We start from the raw sequence: 21,407 nt of genomic DNA on the forward strand, positions 1-21,407 counted from the left end.
CACTGTGATGGCGTTTTGTGAGTGTGATGGGACTGAGCAGGAATATGAACACGTTTGTTTCTGAGCGGGAGGCTGCTGCCGTGGGTTTCAGCTCACTTGTTGAGGGTGTGTTTCGTTGTGTCGTCGTACCCGGTTTGCAGATGTTATGGCGGTTGCGTTGCTGCCTCTGGTTGGAAACAGAAGCTGCTGCTGCTGATCTGAGGGCAAACAAATGCAAATAAGCAAAGCAGGAGTTCAGCTATCGCCTTTGCAAACTGAAGCATCAACGTGTTAGAGACGTAGCCCGTCTGTGACCTGCAGCTGTCCTTTTAGAGCACTGGTGGGGGTTTTTTGTGCATTTTTTTTGCTTTGCTTTTATCTACTACATTTGTCTTCTCTTGAAATCCACATTAGCTCTGTATTTTATAAGGATTATACTTATTGGACTGGTACAGTCCAAAGTATGCATAGGAGTTAAGTAGAAGGATTTTTTTTATTTAAAAGGGAAAATAAATTGTGTATTTATATTGATTTATATTTGCAGTTACATCTGCAAGTGTTTAGATCTGTAATTTTTACCTTTTCAAGTTGCTAAGCCTGTCACAATAAGCAATAAATCCATTAATCCCATGATCACGTCAGCCAGTTAAATTGAGCTGGATAATTTGTTGATTTAAAAATAAATAATTCATTTTTTTTCTTTTCTCTTTCTCGTTCTACCAAAGACTGAATCACAAAAATCTTCAGTCTGGTGTTTTGGTCTCAACCCTTTTATTTTGAAGGAAAAACTTTACAGAGACTTCATACTTCATTGTATTTGTTTTTTTCATTTCTTTGTTTGTTCTTTTGGATATTTAAAGTATTTTCCGGGTTTAAAGGATAACACACTGATCTTTGAAAGGTTGTACTTGTATTATTATGCCGTGACCATTATGTAACTTGAAATGGTCATTTTAAATATTTCCATATTGATAGAAAGGCCTCACCTCATTCTACCTACATTTTTTCCTTTTGCAATAGAGGACTCATTTTTAATAAAATCAGAAAATAGAAATACATTTTAGTATACTTTTGTTAGCTTTCACAATAAGAGTTTATGTTGTACGCTTTTAGAAAACCGTTTGTTGTGGTTCTCGACGAGTTTTATTTTGTAGCAGCAAGGCTAAAAGTGTCTCTTTGAACTGAAAAAACTGCTGACCCCTGGACTAGGCCATTCTAACCTCAAACTTCTTAGTTTTCCTCCCTCTAACAACTCCCTTTTTTTTCTTCTAGCAACATTTTTACAGCAACATAATATTAATAGGATTAATATTAACGTACAACATATTTTGTATATTTTGTTCTGGGTTTTTTCTTCTTCTCTGAGTGATGCTCTTCTTGCATTAAGGAAGCACATCTCCACATTTAAATCACTCTTCTTATCGTGTTCCTTCCTTCCAGTTTCCTGTTTTTTTTTTTCCCTCCTCAGAGGAAATATGCTGAATTTTAAAGACGACACCCACAAGATTTACTGTAGAGCCACATTTATGTTTGTGACTCCCTGTGACAGGGCTCTGACGTGTGTGTGTGTGTGTGTTGTGTTTAATAGGAGTAGGGTGGTGGTTAGTTGGCATGCCATCCCCCGAAGCCATGCCAGCGACCACACGCACACACACACGCGCACACACACCCCCGCACACCATTGCAGTGAATTGCTGACAGCAGAGAGAGATGTGGGTCAGCAGTGGGGGTTTGTTGTTGCATTTGATGATGATTGTGTGAGTGACTGTGTCATCAGTATGCCTGGTGGGTTGCCAGTTTGAGGAAACTACCCCCCTCTAATCCTGTTAATGTCTCTGCCAACCGACTTCCTTTTTTCCCCTCAGTGTTCCCTTTTTTTTATCTTTATTTTTTTTTTATTATCTGTTCATCATCACCTCTTTTTAGTTTGATCGAAGGTTTGTCTTCTTATTTTTCCTGGCAGAAATAAAACTTTCTCCAAATCACTGCACCACAACCGTCTGTATCGCATTCACACATTTTTGCCTGTTTTAAGTTTTTTGAATGCCTTTCTCGTTTAATTAGATTACACCTGGTTAAGAATATTACTTTTAAATTTTTTTATATCCCATTTCACATTATGTATCATTTCATGAGTATACAGTGGACCCTCTGCGTAGTCCTGGATTCTTCTGTTAACAGATTTTACATGGAAACTTAACTGCTACTTAATTGCATAAAGTTACTGATCTTTTCATAATGCACCTGCAAAATAGTGACTACAGTGCAGGGCATTCTGGGTAAATACAACCATAACAGGCTCGAGAGATTGGCGCTAGTGGTAGAAACGGCTCCTGGTTTTCTACCAGTGACAACAGAAATCCTACAACCGCTAAAATCTGACACCATTTGTGTTTATATTTCATAAAGAAGGAAATTGAGCTCTGGTGTTGCTTCCTTCAGTGGTTCTTGGTGCAGCGCCACCACAGGCTAGGAGGGGAACAGGTTGCTCACAGGATTTGGTTCATTGGACACAGTGCAGTGTGAAAGAGAACCACAGCAGCTGAAACTGGAACAAATGTCGCAAGTTTTGGTCTCTGCTCAATCCGAGTCTACCAGACTATCAGACTTTGAAGTTGTGAGACTGTATCTTGATGTTTGGACCTACAGTAATTGTTCAGGATGCCATATTTACTGATGTGCTTCATTTTTGGAGCTTGTACGCTCCCCTGTTAGCATTGTCAACATTTCTAGTCCAAAGTATGGATAGGAGTTAAGTGGAAGGATTTTTTTGGAGCTTTTTCTTTCTACGGGGCTCTAATCCTGCCGGCCCCATTCCTTGGAAGTTGGACCCTCCAAAGACATCACATCAAATTCAGCTGTGTTATTGCTGCAAACTGAAAAACTACTGGGATTTTCTCACTGCTGTGCTTTTTGACCAGATTTACTTGCCAAAGTGATATGAACAACAAACTCAGGTTTTGTAGAGACTGTTTTCCTCTGCTATAACTCTGGTAGCATAAATATTATTTTAACATCGTCACTTTTATTATTTCATTTCACTTCTTGAGAAGTGTTAACACAGAATCAAACTTGAAAGTGTATTGACTGCAAGGTTACAATCTTTGAGAAGTAAAAAAATATATATATAGTAATATAGATGTCTTTTTCTCTGGAAGTCCAGCTTTGATTTTTGATCTGTAGATCAGTTTTTATCTGTATTACTACGCCCCCCAACAGTCATCACCCCCAACTCTGCAAATCCACTGTACTGCTAATCCGTGACTGTCTGCTGGTCACTGGGTCAGACAGGCAGTTATACCCCCACTCTTCCCTTCCATAGACTATTATGCCCTTACCCACACACACGCCCTCACACACACACACCGACACACCACAGCTTTTTGTTGATGTATCAGAGCAAATGAAAAACACCTGAGATCCTTACAAGCACACTATTTCAAATTCCACCAGATTATAGGGATTTTAGTCTATGCTACAAAGCATACAGCAAAACAAGGAAGAATTTCTCTGAGCTAAAACAAAAAGATAAGTGTATAAAATCTTTAAATTAATTACAGATAAATGAAATAATATAAGGATTTTGGCTCCGTCTTACTGATTTTTCAAAAAACAGATCAGGACAAGATTGGATATTCCAGTTTCAGAAACAGGTCAAGCTCAAAATCATTCAGTTCCATTCATTAGACTGTTTGTCAGTTCATCTATAGTATATAAACTGGATCCTCATGATGTTATCAATTCATGCAATGGTGATACCATAGAATTGCACAAAAATCCGTGAGGGACGGCGGAGTCCCAGAGCGAAATTCTGTGAGAGTTGTATGGAGCCTAGTGCCGGAAGAAAAACGGCGAGAGACTGAGGGTCATTGCGCGTAACACAAACCCTGTAAATTCTAGACACTAACAGGTACCATAGAATTGCACAAAAAAATCCGTGAGGGACGGCGGAGTGAAAGAGGTGTATGGAGCCTTGTGCCAGAAGCCCATTAAAATGCTGTCTACATCGTTTTAAACTGTGTGATTGTGAGCGTGAGTGGGAATAAAAATAGCAACAGGTATTTTGTTCCATATAACACAGTAGGAGTGTAACAGGTAAACTTTCTATGGATGCAAACTCGAATAAAAACCCACCTGTTCAGGATTGTATTTGAAACGTAATCAATTACAAATTTATTGATGGAACTTGACTTAATGTCGTGGTTTGATTGTTGATTCTATGTTGCTTTGTGTTTCTGTGTTTGTAATGATGTAAAGCACTTTGAAATGCCTTGCTGCTGAAATGTGCTATACAAATAAAATTTGATTGATTGATTGATTATCGGCGAACACTTTGATGTCACCATTAGCTTGAGCATATTTCAGATTTGGTCTCATAAATAAAACAGGGCTGATATTAACATGTTTATTTTAATATTGTCATCAAGTTTGTGGTGCGGTCTTTTTATTTATTTTCTTTTTTAAATAATATGTGTAAATATTAGTTATTGACCACAGCAGTAGTGTTGTTATCAAATAGCGTTACGAGCCCAAATTTTTGTATTGGTGCATCCTTAATTCGTAATATATTGAACAGGCCTAATATAATTATACACACATTTGCTACTGATGTAGAGACTGATTTTGATTTGTTTTGTTGTATATCACTCAATGCTCGTTGAATGAGTTTGATGGAGGTTGAAGTAAAACGTATTTGGAATATTACCAAGTCAAAAGGGAGGATAGGTTGATTTTGGCAGATTTATTTGGAATCTTCAAGTTCAAATAAATAAATAAATTCATTTTTTAAATAAGAACATGAAACTTTTCTTCCGGAAAATACAACAACGTAGAATAACTCTTTCTGTAAATCTGAACCAGGTGAAGGTAAAACCGCCACCTGAGGAGTTTTGGTTGAAACATATTTGCAGAAAAAAGGTGATTTTATCGTAAATGCAATATGAATGTATTTTTAGTACAGTTTGGGCTTAATTACTGCTGTAAATATGGAGTTCTGCTTTCAGGAAATGGCCTTTTTTGTGATTAATTGTTTACTAAATTAGTTGATTATTTCAATAATTGATTAATCATGATTAATTCAATTATGATTAATTCAATAATCGTGATTAATCCAGTTAATCACAATTAAGAGGATTAATCAACTAGTTGGAATCACAATTGGGATCACAATCAATCACGATTAATCGATTCAACCATGGAATACATTTCTTTGCTCTTTTGCAAAGCTGTGACCAACATAACCATTTCTGTTTTATCTAAGCAATAATGTCATTACGTAACCGTATGGAGCCACAGCACATTGTGTGTGAGTGAGTACTTGCACATTTGTTTCTTTTCTGCACACACACAAGTCTCAGACTGATCTTCCTGTGCGTTCTCCTCTCGTCCCACTTTTCCTCCCAAGCAGGCAGAATAGTGGGACACGTCAGCCAGTGGAGAAGCATTCCTCCCCACTGCGTCTCATGTAAATGAAAGGACAACAAATGAAAATCGTTTCTGTTTTGTGGCGGACGGAGAGGGAAATAGTTGCTCGTGTGTGTCCGTTAGTTGTTTTGTACGCGGATCTTTGTTGGTCTCTGGGTGAAGCTGATGTGGGTGGATGTTCACTTCACTCCAACCACCGTTACATAAGAGGCCGTTCTTGCCGGTTGTCCTGGAGAACAAAACCCAGATATCCAGAGAGAAGTAGACGGGATGGAGGGGGCAAACCGAAACACAAACTATTCCTACCCTTTAGAATTTGATGAGGACTTTTGTGGTTGTTGATAGAGTTTTATTACATGATGGTTTGTTTTAATGTTCATCCAAACATGAAGAAAAGGGAGACTACTTTAAAGGGTGTTTCATATTTGTGTCACAGAAATTCTTCTTTACTTGAGGCATAAACTTAGAACCACGATTGTTGTATTTGTTTTTCTCAGCAAACCTTTGGTTGGGATTAGTGGTAAAACACTAAAGATCCAAGGTTTGGTTTGTTATTGATTTTTTTTTTGTGGATATAGTTCACAATACAAAATCTGATTGCTCAGACAACAACACTGTTCTGTGGAAAGGAGACACAACATTATCTATTTTCATTATTACTAGGGCATTTAAAGTGAAGTCAGAGGAAGAACGTTTGCTTTTCTTTGACAGCCTGACACGTGCACGATCAAATAGCAGCTTGACAAACTCCAGTCTTGCTTACGTCTCACAGCAACCAGCACAGCCTACCTTGGGTGCAACTTGGAGGTGTGTGTCCTTCTCCCTGTTTCTGAGCTCTGCTTATTGGATTACTGATGGATGGAAACACAAATTGTAGCAACACTAATGCTTCCTTGAACTTAGTTAATTTACTATTTTTCTCTTTAGAAAAAAGAGAGAAAAAAAGCTTTACATTTTCTGGTAATTTCTGATAAATGGCTGCCATCCTTTTTATTTTTGCTTCAGTAAGCCATTCTGTAAGATTTTTTGAAGACAGAGAAAAAACTGAAATTACCTTTGCTTATGACGATGTTTCAGTTACACTCAGATAAATCAGAAATCTGTCTTTTGCTCTCGTAACCAGACCTTATAAAGCCAATTCGAGGAGCTTTAACTTGACTTATATTTTTAGCCGTGCGGTTGCGGGGTTTTGGCAGATGGACGCGAGTTGAGAAATGGGTCGCGTAGAATTCCTGTGGGGGGGACCGAGCCATTCCAACATAACACACACACGCAGACATGCATAATAAACACACACTGCATCTATTTTTAGAACTGGAAACAAACTAAATCCACCGTTTTCTCAGTCCGACAGCAAAAATGAAAGACGCACACATTTGGCCACATACTTGTGCAGCCGCCGAAGCATGCACAATCACACTCCGCATCCATGCAGAAAGTCTCACGCGGTTGTCACGGCAACTTCAGTCTGTGCCATCATGCTGGCTTTACTTTAGATTTTTTTTTCCTTCTTGGTTCTTTAGTTCCTTTCGGCTCGTTTACTTCTGATCAATCTTTCCTGCCACTGTTCTTCCTTCCTTCCTGTTATAATAGTTTTAAACAGGCAGCAGTTATTGGTTGGTTTAAACATGTTTTTACGTTTATCCAATTTATTTATGGAAAATTTTATTTAAACTACTTTAGAATGTAAGTTAAAAAAAGCTTTAATATAGGATTTATTTGTGCAATATTTAACGTTTTGCTCAAATTTCTACTTTTGTTTGTTTTTGAGGGTGGATTCAATTGAGCCTGGGTTTATACTTGAATGAGATGCATAGTGGGTTGTTTTGGGGTGTGTGTGTGTGTGCGTGTGTGTGTGTGTGTGTTTGTTGGGGGAGAGGTGCATAGCGGTGGTCTGTTTAGGACTTTGCTGTCATCAGCACTGAAAGCTGACAGCATTGGTGACTCAGTCGGTTTCCATCATCATCCTCATCAGCAGAAAGTCAGTCTGAGTCGGCAACTTATTCTTTTTCTCCCCATGGCTTCTTCAGCATCCTGAGCCTACTGTGTGTGTCTGAGAGCTGCTTCCCGAAGAAAAAAATAGAAAACCCTACTCCGCTAAACACACATTTATATGTTTCACTATGCAGGCCTGTTTAGCATTAAAATGCATGTTGGTTGGTGGAAAGGCATGACAGCATTAATCAGGGTTCCTACTCTGTCTTAGAGTCAGGAAAGTTTGGAATTTTGATTCTGGTTATTCAGGATTTGCTGCCCCCCCATCCCAATGTCAACATGCATAACTTTATGAATGATCAAAAACAAGCAGCTCTGGTCAATCACTGCTGTCTGATGGCACAAAGAATTCATCCAGCCATCCGTTTTTCCATCCTTTGTCCATCTGTCCATCATTCATCGATCGTTCCATCCATCCATCCATCCATCCATCCATCCATCCATCCATCTTATCAGGCTTTTGTCCATCCATCCTTTTATCTGTCTGTCCGTTCAACCATCTCTCCGCCCATCCATTCATCCTTTTGCCCATCCGTCTGTCCAAGACATCCATCTATCTTCCGATCCAACCATCCAACTGTCAATCCATTTGAACATCTAGCCGTTCGTCCAACTGTTCACCTGACTTTTCCTCCATCTTTCATCTCTCATTGATGATAGATGGATCCAAGTAATAAGTATATTGTAGTTTCTATCTGCTTTGCCGTTTGTGTCCTGAAAATGCCTGTTTTTTCTTTTTAGCATCCAGATGAACTCAGGGTTGACCACAAAGCTACCTTTCTAATCCCTTAGTTATTTATTTTTCCAGATTTCTCTCTCCTCATCCAGATTTTGGGTTCCATGAGTGCTCAGTGTTTCTTTACTGGTATTGCTCATTCTTGGGTATTAGTCTTGTTATGTGTGTGTGTGTGGGTGTGTGGGTGCGGGTGTGTGTGTGTGTGTGTGTGTGGTGTAATGCTGGGAGGACCCCTTCCTGCCCAATCAGAGGATGCAGCTGCAGCACACACTCTCACAGTGAGTGTATGTGTACGATTAGCTTCAAGGTCTGGTCTTTAGGCAGAGTTTGCTGAATTGACAGAAAAAAAGACCGTGGCTGAATATTGAAGACATCAGTGTGTGTATGTGAAAAATATGCATTAGTTGAACTTTTTGTCACAGGTTCTGGCAGTGATTTAATGGTTCCTTTTGCTTACAGTCTGATCTCTGGATTTTAGGTTCCTACTTTGAAAAATCATCTGTCTCAGCCGCTAAAGTCAGAATTTTACCTGGAATGTCCAAAGTTACGGACGTCTCAGAATCAGATGGTTTTAATGTCAAAATCAAGCTTTTTGTGTTCGGCAAAACTAAGAAAGTATTATATATTGACATCAACATCGGTATCACCTGATGTTGGCCAGTTTTTAGCACTAGTCTCAGGAAAGGGAGTGGAGGGTGTTGGTCCTGTGGTTTTTGCATGTGACAGTCATAGTGATGCAGCACAAAGTTGTAGAGAAGCAAGGGCGATAGTGTGGAAAATTTTTTCACGGTGTCAAAAGAACAGAGAAATACACGTATAAAAGTGACAAGTATCTATTATTGACCAAACCAGCAACGTCGGTTATCGATAACGGTATCTGACAAATTTTTAATATCTTTGCATTGTGAGGTGAAACAGTCTACATCGTGTCCTGAATATGTCAACATATTCATTAAGTGTCAGCTGTAGGTGACACAGGTATTCAAATTGTTCAAATATGTTTAGAAATAATCTTTCATGAAGTCATGAAAGCCTAAAATCAAGTTGGTCAATTAATCAGATTTACTCTACATATTATATTTTGTTTCTAAATGATCTCATTAACAATGTCCTAAAAAAACAACAACCCTTTTTTATATTATGAATTTAGCATTTTCCGCCTGTCTATTTCGTAACCCTTTTTAGTTAATAACGTTTTCCGACTCATGCAGCCTCCCGTCCCTTTTGAAGGCTCAACCCATAATCTCTGCGTGGTGTTGCTTGAAAAGTCAGTATGAATAATGATTGCAGAAAGTCAGGGGGGGGGAGAGGTGAAATGTTCTCTGACTGGTATGAATTGACTCATTTTCAGTACTGTGGTACATGCAACCATTTCGCACCTGGAAAACACAGAGGCTCGGATACGCAACGGTACGTAATAACATCCGAAGACAGCAGCAGCCGCAGCTCATTCGTACTGGAACATGTTGGATTCTAGACAAGACAAAGTGTTTTGTCTAGAGATTAAAGTAATGTTGTGTGAGATTTGCTGCTCTCAGCAACACAACTACCTGAAACTTCAACACTGAGTCATCCACAGGCAACTAATACAGAGAGTAACTGGCAGGCAAACTAAAGAGACTTTTACGATTGTGTTTTTTTTAAGAGAACTGCAATTCAGTTGTCTATTCTTCCTCACAAACGCTACAGTAAAATCATACTTTTACAAATATTACAAAAACGACATAATAAAACAAAAAATAGCAATCTTTGTTTAAAGTATAAATTCATCCATTCCAGCAATTTAATATTATTTCTTGATCTATTATAGGATTTTATTTTAAGGTTCTTTTGAAGTTAAAAGGGAAAACACCAGGATAATATGATATTGAATTATATATTATTGAATTGCTGGAATGGATGAATTTATACTTTAAATGAAGATTGTTGTCGTTTATTTTTAATCTATATTTGAAATAGTTGAAATTGAGTTTTGTTTGTGCTTTTCAAGGTATTTCATAATCTTTTTGTTAATGTTGATAAAATATTAAAACTGTTGAGGCGGTTTATTTGAATTTTGTATTGTATTTTTGTATATATATATATATAGAGAGAGAGAGAGTGTTAGTTTTGGTTTAATTACTGCTCTGAATATGTTGTTTAATTAGAATCTGTTTACTCCAGTTAATCAATTACTCAATTAGTTGACAAATATTTGAATAATTGATCCAATAAATCAAGTTTATTTGTATAGCACATTTCAACACCAAAGTGCTTTACATCATAAAAATACAAAGTTCCTCGTGATTAATCCGATTAATCGTTCAGTTGTTTTGCAGAGAACTACAACTGGTTTAGATTTGATTACATTGCAGCCTGACTCCAAATGTGCAGACCGACGTATTAATAACGGTAAAAGGCCAGCAGCGTTATAATTACTCTTCCATCCAGTCTGTGCTCTCCTTGCCCTGCCGCCGTCCTGTTAGATGACTGAGCTCTGTGTTAATCAGTGGGCAGGAAGGCATTCTTGCGTCTGAGCAGCTCTGCCTCCACATTCCACTGTCCTTTGTACACCAAGCAACCCACTAAGTGTGGTTTCACCGAGGTCACGAGGTGATCTGCAGGAAGACAAGAGTTACAACTTCATCTCCCAACAAACCGCAGATATGCTGCCGTTTCCTGTCAGCCTGCAGGCCGCAACATGCCTGGTTGAAATATCTTCTACAACTAACACAAGAACGTGGATTACTTGGAACATCTGACCTGGAGAGCAAAGGAAAACACATCTGCATTCTTCTCTGCTGTCTACTAATCTGCACATTTCTTGTTGTGAGCCACTCTGTTGTATTGAAGAGCAAGGAGAAAGATTTGTTGTCTTTTTCTTTGGAAGTCAATGTCATAGTCTTCAGTCTTTTATGTGATTTTGACTAATGAGAAAATGTTCCAAGAGGCATAGAATGAAATCTGTTGCATCACGTCCCAAATGTACAGATACTAAATGTAAAAACAGAGGCATGCAATACAAACAGTGGCGTGTGATGGAGTTTTCTCAATCATCTCTTTCTGCTTTTACTGAGTCTTTTCCCCAAAATCTTATTGGACAGATCCGCCAGTCATAAATTCTGCGGACGATTTTCAATTTTTTTTCTACTCATTTCTCTTTAGGGACAAAAAAAAAAAAAACATTAAACTTTGTGTTAGTTGACAATTGAACTCAAAGTTGATGTAAACCAAAGTGAAACTCAGATTTTCTCCACAGGTCAAGGTCTTAGAGCTTTTTCTCTTTATCAATAATTTATGTATTAAATTTTGAAAATCCTTCCACTTAATCGCAAAGACGGAAAGTAAAAAAAACCCCAACAAATACAGAATATCCTTTTTAGATGATAAATGAACTGAGCTCATGCAGCACTTACAGACATCAACCAGGAAGTTAAAGCTTGGGCACAGATTGGTCTTAAAAAATGGACAATTTGCTAAGCGCACAGTCAGAATTCAAAGTGTTTACAAAGTGTCTCAAGGACAAACAAAGTTAAAGTCCCCATCTCAGTCCAGTACAGAATTAGTAGGCAGATCGGAAGTCATCCAAGAGATGCATGTTCTCTACACTGTACATGCTGCTCCCTTTTCCAGCTTCGTCTCCTTCAGCTTCAAGTGGTCTTAAGCGTTCACCTTGGCAGCAAAGCGCTGACGTCTCATTACCACGATAAGGTTGTTTCCTGTTTCACAGACGAGGGGAGAGTACTGTTAATAACCCAGGAAGTCCCACGCCTTACCTCATACGGGGAGGCCCTGTTTGTGTTTACATCTTAAAAAATATATATAAGTTTAGCTGTCATTTATTTTCATAATGTCGGCGAAAAGTGGCTGGATAAACCTACAGTCTCATGTAGGCACTCGCAAACCTACCGGAGTTCCCAAGCTGGCCTGATTTTACTCTAGAAAACTTTGTTACTCAATCAGTTCAAAGCCTCCAAGGTTCTCAGGCAGTAAAACTTCCAACACTGTGGCTGGAAATTGGTTAGAGAGTTTCGTGCTGACGTGCTTTGTTTGGATGTCGCCTAACATGTTGGTGCCATTATGGCCAAACATCTCTACTTTGGTCTCATCTGGCCAGATTGTGAGTAGAGAGGCATTTGCAGAGTGAGAAGCATTTGCTGCTGCCAGGAGTCGCATGGAGACCCCTATGCCTGATTGCAATAAAGCCAGGCCTTCCTTTTTGTGTTTATGGTCTTAGATTTCATTCAAGGAGGCATTTAAACTGGACTGGCTGAAACCTGAAGATACCTGCAAAATGTTAAGTGTACATTTCTTTACAGAATTCAGTCAATATTTGTTGGTATATATATATATATATATTCTTTTCTTTGGCACAACCTGAATATCTAATGAAAGAAGGATTTGAGGCTGGCTTTAGATTGCGTCAAAGAGGGAGATGTAGCTTCAACAGTCACTGTTTCTAAGCTGCTGGCATGAAAACCAGATTGCTTGGCTGGGCATTTACATGTGTGAGCACCGTGGGAACCGGAGGACCTGGGCTCTGTGTGTCTCCAGGAAGGTGTTCATTCTGTTTTTTTTTTTTTTTTTTAATCTCTGCTACCATCTCACCCTGCAAGTTTAAACAGGAGAACAAGGAGGGAATGCCTCAGCAGTGAAGAGGGGCCTGATGGGTAACTGACCCGAGGCCAGCCGACCTCCTCACGCCATCGTGCAACGAAGCTTTCCCGACAGAAAGTGTGTCTGGGAGATGGAAGGTCCTTAATTCGCCTGCTTCTCCAGGTCACTGCAGCGTTTGTGGCGTCTGCAGACACACACTCCCGACAGCGATGGCTGCACGCCGGTGTGTGTTTTACAGCAGCTTGAATGAAAACAGATCTGACACGCTCTTTGTTCCTCATTCATCTCGTTTTAAATAGCACTTCCTGTCCCCCGCACCAGCGGCCTCGCCGTTGTTGCCGTAGTGTTAGTTTTATAAAAAAAAAAAAAAAAAAAAGCTCCACATGCTAGCCTGCGCAGTCAGACGACCTGCAGAGAGTTTTCTTGATATATATTTTTTTCCTCCTACATGACAACATCCAGGGGCAATTCTGGCTCCCCACCCCTCGGCACCCCCCTGCTGGTCGGGGGAACACCCTGCAGCACTGATGCCCTTTCTCTTTCCCTCCTGACTCTGAAGCGCCAGAACGAATAACAATCATGACTGGGAAAAAAAAAAAAATTAACGCACGGCTCAGTCTTTGTCTCAAAGTTCACGCACGATTGCACTCGGACACTCTCTCTTAAACCCTCAACACAAACGTAAATCCCACCGCATCCACGACGGCTGCCTCCAGAGGAACTGAACTCTCTCTCTCTCTCTCCCTCTCAGTCTGGGAAGAAGAAAACAAAATGGGTTTGCTGAGCGCTGAACCTCGGCAGAACAATGCCGACTGACATTTCTCTGCCTTATTTGGCGCCCGCTGATAAGTAAAGTCGATACCGTCGCTGCCGCGCTGCGCAGGACGTGATGTCACCGGTCCTGGCCTGGAGCAGCCGGCTCCTGCACTTTTTTTTTCTTTCTTTCTTTTTTTTTTTTTTGACACATACTGACTTCCACGAATCATAGATCACAGATTTGCTCTCGCTGGGGTACGACTGAAAACTCTGAACTGCTGAATTTGATCCGATTCTTGTTTGAATTTATGAACAGTATTCATAAAGGTCTTAAAGCAGCTTTCCTGCTTTTCTTCTGGGAGCAGCCATTAATTATTTATATTGGGAACAGGCAAAACGTCCCATAGAGCACCGAGAGAGCTGTTGGAAATAAAGGTTTTGCTAATCTCTTAAAAGCCTCTAAGTCTCTCTTCAGACTTTTCTGTGGAAAGTGTAACTCCAAGTTATTTGCAGAAATTAGCCTATTTTTTATATATATATATATAGAATGTTCAAGAAAAACGCTGAAATACCTGAACACGATTCTACTCGATAAACTATTGGCTGGATTTTACAGTCAAATAACAGCATTGTTTTTCCTTGGCACTGATTGGCTGTTCCCTCACAGGGAAATAAGGAAGACTGTAGCTTCTAGCTCTAGTAGAGCTAAGACTGTCTCCACTGTGTGTATTAAATCATATTAGTGTATATTTGGTGTTTGAAGTATTAAAACAGTTAAGCATTGTGGGAGGTGGCCTCCAGTATTCATGGGTTTCAGTTATTTGCAGGCGGCTGTGGCGCCTAATTCTTGCAAATACTTTGCTCTGTCTTTTAGTTTTTAATACCATATTCTCCTTTTCTTCAAACTTCCTAATCTTTTTTTATATATATATATATATAATTTCTCTTTCACTCACCCCCCTGCTTATATTTATTATTGTTGTAAAATCAGCATGACGTTTCTGGAAACGTCTGTAATTGTTCCCATAACATTTTATGTAGGAACCCTTTTACTACCATGTTGGACTCAGTCTGTCCCACCACATACTGTGTTCTGCATCACTTTTAAAATTTAATTTTTTTTGTGTGTAGAGCCCAGATTCCAGATGAATGAATGACCCCCGGTTTATTTTCGTCTCTCATTAAAGCGGTCATAAAGTAACTTTATTAGAGGCTGATAGGAGCTGCCTTTCCCTGCGGCCGACTGCGTCAGGCTGCAGAGCGGCGGCGACGCGACACGCTTAACGAGGGGCAAGTTCAGAAAGAAGCGATCGATTCTGCGAATATATAGCTAACCTAGATGTCAGAGCAAAGCCCTTCAAACATCCACACCCTGTAATTACCGACAGCAAATAGCCGGTTGTTGCTAAAGTGAGGAGGGGTTCACTTCCAGGACTCAGCGGCTGCAGGCTCATACAGTAGCTGTCTGTCACTAAAGGAGATGCTCTTCCGCTCCCGGGTTGTCATCACAGACTAGCTGACATGCTGTGTGAAGTGTTCACACCGACAGAGAACCTGCTGCGCTTTAGCTGAGGAATATGCAGAGAGACAAGTGAGCTGCAAGCAAATCTCAGCTGAAGTTTCCTGAGAAACCAACATCTTCTGTGGAAACTCCGTCTGTTTTTAGAAGAACCCATTCAGTTCCACCTTTTAAAGTCTTGGAGGAAAAAAACAAATGGCATGCTAAATCTTAATGTCTGATCATTTATAAAAGAAAAAAGGGACGCAGTGCTTTGCTACTAATTGTCAACACTATGGCAACTAGATAACAAGGTCCAAGGGTATCACATTCAACAAGTTGGTTAAAAGTTCTAATAGATAAAAAATAGCGAGGAAGAGGGAAGTGGGTCAATTGTGCTAGCTTGACTCTGACGACCTTAATATTTAAATGTGCTGGTATTTGATGTCTCGGCTCAGTTGAAAACAAAAGGGGCAATCAACACAGCAACTCTCTGACAGATCATCAGTAGAGCAGATGTTTAAATAAACCAATCAACCACCGCTGTGTTAATTAGCTAAAAGCAGCGGCAGCTAATCTACCACAACACTCACTTATTAATTATCGCAGAATAGACATCAAGCCTGAAAACATGATACTCTGACAAACTCAATGCTCTGTTCTTTGTTTGGGAAATGTTTGTGTGTGAATCCTGATACATTAGAGGCATTGTTGTCGATTGCTATGGCAACTGGTCAGTGCGTAGGGTATAAAAAAGAAGAAGAAGAGTGTTTTTGAGTTATTCTTAAATGATTTTCCTGCTTTATTTCCCCTCTTTTTTTTTGGCGCATTTTACTAAATTAATAATACCGGCATCTCCAGGTTTCATTTTGTTAAAGGAATTGTTCTACCCCGACAGCGCGACTGTAATAGAGGACAAGTAAAACAATAGCCTTTTTACCCTCCAGCGTTGTTTACATCCGCATCAGTGAAATTTCCAGATGTAAACAATAACATGCAACGTGTCTATAGTAACAACATTTCTAGATATCCCAATAAAATCCATCCTCTCTTGCTTTTGTTTTTTTTTTTTTTTCCTTTATTTAAATGTCTCCTTTTTTAATTTTTAAATTTTTTTTTTGCAGACCTCTCAAAGAACCGGCTGAGCGACATCCCCTCAGAGGTCTGCCACCTGGTCGCCTTGGAGACACTAAACCTGTATCACAACTGCATCAGGACCATCCCAGACAGCATCATCACCCTGCAGTCGCTCACATCGTTGAACCTCAGGTACGCAGGTCCTTGTTTAAGCAGAAGCTATGCCGTTGCCTAGTTACACCGGGCTTTTGGCTCGCCTCTCTACACAGAGTCAGCCATAATGAAAAAGACGCTCTGAAACACCAACATCTTCCCAAGAAAGCTCCTGAAGCTTAGAGCCAGTTTTAGACGGGAGAAAACTTGGTTTATTGGAGGAGCAACAAAGATATGATGACTACTCAGAAATGTAGAGACGCCAGCTAGCTAGCTGCAGCTAAACACGTCTGCTAACTTTTAAACATTTAAATGAATCAGTATTCTTTGGTCTTTTCTTTCTTCATGTGATAAGTGTTTTGGTGTAGAGTTCAACTCTTCATCATTTTTACAGGGGAGTTTTTCTTTTATGTAAAACAATGACATTCTTAGTTCTCCTCATAATGTTTGAGCTCTTTACAAACATGAGGGCTAAACACATTTTAACACCTTTCAAAGCCAAAGTTCTGCTGAACCACAGCAGCCTGTTCTATTTGTGGTACAGAATAACAGGAAATGTTGACCTCTGGCTATTGATTTGTTCAATTGTTTTCTTTCGCATCGTAATGATGCACTTTTTGGGTTAAAAAATATGGTTAAAATGGTATTCAGAGAAATTGAAACAGAAAAAGTGGAATTTTTGTTGGGGAAAACAAAGGGGATTTTCTGAGGCCCTGGCAGAGATTAAAACTGTGCATGTCCGAAACACTGACAGGAAGGCTGTGTTTGACTCATTACGCTTGAGTACACATAGACAGGCAAAAATAAAACCTACTTTGATTTTTTTCCTTTTTCCTTTCTAGAAATCTGTATTTTTAGCATCTTTGGCTAGCAGTGCTTTACACCAGATCAATTCAACTCAGTCTAATATTACACACGTTGATAGGAGAACAATCTGAAATTAGAAAGATCAGTGTTAAAAACTGATCTAAAGTGAGTGCGCTGTTGTGGCCGACTGGTTTTCGAAGGGCTATTTTTTGTTGTTTTTTTAGGGGTTTTTTTAGAGCTGACTCATGTGAGGTTTCACAGTGTGTGATGAAGGTGTGTGCGTGTGCCAGTATCTGCATCTCGGCGTGTACTATTTTGTAGGTCATGTGTGTGGTTTTGTTTTAGTTTTTGACTTTTAGAAACTGTTCCACACGGCTCTTTTACTACTAGGTATATATATCACTGGAGGATTGTTAAAGTGCTTCACATGTGGAAACTGTAGAAGAAAATGTGAAACACTTCATCTGCATGACCAACTGTGAGAAGAACAGAAGTGACGGTGTGGACTTGAACCTGTTATTATCTATGCCTAAAACTCTTTTTTTTTTCCCCCTCCAGGGGGTCTTTTGTGGGCTCTAGTGTCCCTGATATCACAGTAGGCTGACAGGAAACGGGGAAGGAGAGGGGGGAAGACATGCGGCAAATGTCGTCGGGTCCGGGAGTCGAACCCGCGATGGCCGCGTCGAGGACTCAAGGCCTCCAAATACGGGTCGTGCTAACCCCTACGCCCCCTAAAACTCTTATTTTGAAGTGTGAAAGGAAATAGCGCTTAAATCGCCCCATTTTGTTCTTTTTGTTGAAGAAGTCTTTAATTAGATGGATTTTGTGGATGAATACTGGGTTCAGGGTAGAAAACTGCTAGAGCTAAAGAACTAGTTGAATGAGCAGTAACTGGTTATAAAAATAAAGTTTCTCATTTTAAGATTTTAAAGTTGTTCAGAGTGTCCCCAAGATGACCTGCTAAGCTAAGGGGTGCTAGGCCAGTCAACCAGCGGCTCACCGTGTTTTTGTGTTAAAAAAACATCAAAAGGTCCAAAAATTTTGAAGGTGCATGAGCATCATCATTTGGAAATAATAGTATTTGAAGCCAGTGGGCAGGTGCAGGGATGGTGTAGTTGGTCGGTACCCCCTCACAATTCAGTTCAATGAGTCAATTATTAACCTAGCTAAGTGTCACCGGTGCTTTTAAATGACCCCATTTAAGATAAACTACACCTAGCCTGGTGGGCTAAAATGAAAAAGGTCGTAACAGAATTTACTTCTTCGCTGAGCTGCCATAGAAAACAGCAAAATACTCGAAAACCAGGACTTGCTATCTGTTAGCAATGCTAATGTTCGCATCTGATTTGGGATTTCCTACGAACAATAAACTACACAGTTTATAATGAATATCCTAAGCTAACTACACACATTTAACCCACTGATTAAACATAGCTTGTCATTTGTGAAAAACTTTGCTCTACGTGTGAAAATAAAGCAAAAAATTGATTCTTAGTTGTCCCCAAAATATTGTCAAAACTTTGTGTCTGCATCTATCACCACATCCCCAATAATTTAGCTGTTCTTTTTATAGTTTGTTTTTTTCTACAAACTATTTAAATTTCCCTCGTGATTTTTACACAAGCCACAAACAAATGATTTTTGATAATTTTCCTCGGTGTCAGTGATATGTGTGTGTGATATTTGGGCTGCAGTCGGAACCAGCTGGGCTCTCTGCCGTCGTGCCTCTGCGGTTTGCCTCTGAGGGTCCTCAACGCCAGCAACAACAAACTGGTGAGCCTGCCGGAGACCATCGGGCAGCTGCACAGCCTCATGGAGCTGGTGAGACTCACTCATCCTCGTACCGACTTCAGTTCAGTCCTGAGATTGTTTGAGACTAGAGATGCGCTAATTAGGCCTTTCCTGGTCGAAACTGATTTCAGCTTGTTTCTAAGTTCTGACGTATTCAGACGTTGATCAGTTCCGACTGGACACGACGACACATGAAAGGAAAACCCGTCTATTGGTTGACGTCTATAGAAAAAAAAAAAAGAATGAAATTCTATGTTTTGATGCAAATTTCATTCAAATGAATGAGGTGGAGTACATGCTAATTTGACACAATAAATCCAGAGTCACATTTACTTATATTTACATGAGTAACGTTTTGGAATAGTGTACATTTAGCAGCATTTTTTACTGCGCCGTACTTTTTATTTTTCTTGAGTGATTTTATTATGAAGTAGGACTCCAGCCACTGTGAGTAATCTCACTTAACCTAAATAAGCAATTGATTAACCAATTAATTGTAATCACATTGTTTTTGGTTGTAAAAATAAAACCAAAAACAATAAATTAAAATTTAAAATGTTTAAATTTTTTGGGGATATTTAAAATATCTTCCAATGTCAAAGTGGTGTGTCCTGTACAAAATTAAAGGTTTTGAGAGGGCGACCTTGCATTATTATTATAAGATTGTCAATATATTACTTATACGATACAATACAATAGTATTGTTTATCGCAATATGCGAGAATTTATCATCCATAAAAATTGTTATTGTGACAGGCCTAAGCTTCTCTGAGTTTGTTTTAACCAAAAATGCACCAGACGCAGACACACACACATCTGCAGTGTCTGTTAATCTCATAAGTTTTATACTGAAAGAAACTGATTCGGAAAATATTTATTATTATTATTATTATGTTTTTTATGACTTATATTCAATTTGGCCTTTCAAATACCAACATTTCCACATAACTTTATAGTTTGGTAAGTCTGAAGTAATATTTAAATATTAAATGATTCATTTTTTTGGTTTCTTAGTTACCTTTTTACCAAATACTCTTTTTTTACTCTTACTTGAGAATTTACTTGGCTGTTTTAAGTCTCTTTAGTCAGATCAATATGAAAATAAAACTTGTGTTAAACTGTTCATGATATTACCTGGTATTTTTAAACATTCTACTTAAAAAAAAAAAAAAACATTTGTCAAATCTCTGAAGATGTTGTAAATGTAATGCTGTTTTATGTGCCGCAGGACATCAGCTGTAACGAGATCACGGCCCTCCCCCGGCACATCGGCCGACTCAAAGCGCTGCGGGAACTTAACGTGCGGCGAAATCTCCTCTGCGTCCTGCCGGAAGGTGAGTCTGTTCCCTGTCTGTGCGAGGCGATGTTTTCCGCCCCGGTCGCTCTGTCTTTCTCCCCGTGTGTGTTTAAGCTGCAGCTGTAACGTCGGAGGCGACGGGCTCCTTTTAGACCACAGAGTCCTCCGTATGCTCTGCCACACCCGTCTTAGCTTCCTAAAATACACCGAACCCCCAGCGTGACCGCGGCTCACCCTCGGGTTTTCAAAGGTCTCAATCTGCTTGGTGACACCGAAAGAACCGCACCTCTCCAGAAATCATCTGGGGAAACTCAGATTAGCAGTCTGGCTGTCGAGTCTTTGACTTTCACTTAAAACGTCCCGAATTTGAGCAAACTAACGCAGCAAGACCCTCAGACAGGAGAAAACCAAAGCATCTCTATTGTTTCTAATAAACTGTATAGAAGAAGTATCCACCAGTGATTACAAATGTTATTCTGAAGTCTCAGGCAGAACTGACCCTATTTGGTCAAGAGAATTAGAAGCATGGTTGAGTTACAGTAAATGTCCTTCATAGTGTCATTTTTAGTGGAAAAGAGACCGTTGGTATCTGAGTAGAAGGAAGAAGTTGAGCTGATTCTGTAGAGTTTGTGGACGAGAAGTTGATGTTATCGAATCAGACTTGCAAGCGTTTAAAGGGGCAATATGATGTAAAATTAACTTTTTTGAGCTTTATGATGCTTTTCCCTCATCAAAGACACACCTGGAGTGTTGCCTTGATTCTTCCATGTTTGAGAAATCCTTTAATCTCTTGTGGCAGCCATTCAGCTGTTCAAAACGCCTGGGTGGACCTAGCTCCGCCTTCGAGGACGAAGCTCCTCCTCAGCCCTGCAGTTTCAGCTCCTTCAGACTAGCTGGCATCACTTAGCAAACACCTGGTGGAACTTCACATCTGATGAGCTCATTAAAGGAGCTAATGCTCAGTGAAATGCTGGTAAAATTGTTGTTAAAGTTCATAGAGGAGCCATGTTGTGATAACTTCAGAAAGAGCAGGAGCTTCTTAAAGAGACAGAGACCCAATTTCAAGACATTAAATTACAGAGTCAAATTGTTTTTAAATCATATTTGATATATATACATAGGCCTGTCACAATAGCAAATTTTACTGGACAATAAATTATTCTAGAAATTATTGCGATTTATGTTGTTGTTTTGAGACCATTTTAAAGTAATATAATGGTGATGGCAAAATAATAATGCGAGAGAACATCCTAAGAGATCAGTAAACTTTAAATTCTAATAAACATTTAACACTGGAA

General features: G+C 39.4%; 1 protein-coding gene across 6 annotated transcripts in view; it reads left to right on the top strand.

Annotated features, from left to right (window-relative positions):
- lrch1 (leucine-rich repeats and calponin homology (CH) domain containing 1) overlaps positions 1-21,407 on the top strand; it is a 99,171-nt gene that overhangs the window by 15,270 nt on the left and 62,494 nt on the right. For all 6 annotated transcript variants that reach the window (XM_032567063.1, XM_032567065.1, XM_032567060.1 and 3 more), the window contains exons 2-4: positions 16,109-16,253; positions 18,716-18,842; positions 20,041-20,146. In XM_032567063.1, coding sequence (XP_032422954.1) covers positions 16,109-16,253; positions 18,716-18,842; positions 20,041-20,146 — 378 coding nt within the window. The remainder of the gene's footprint in view (positions 1-16,108; positions 16,254-18,715; positions 18,843-20,040; positions 20,147-21,407) is intronic.

This window comes from Xiphophorus hellerii, chromosome 7 (assembly GCF_003331165.1).
Source record: "Xiphophorus hellerii strain 12219 chromosome 7, Xiphophorus_hellerii-4.1, whole genome shotgun sequence".
Classification (NCBI taxonomy): domain Eukaryota; kingdom Metazoa; phylum Chordata; class Actinopteri; order Cyprinodontiformes; family Poeciliidae; genus Xiphophorus; species Xiphophorus hellerii.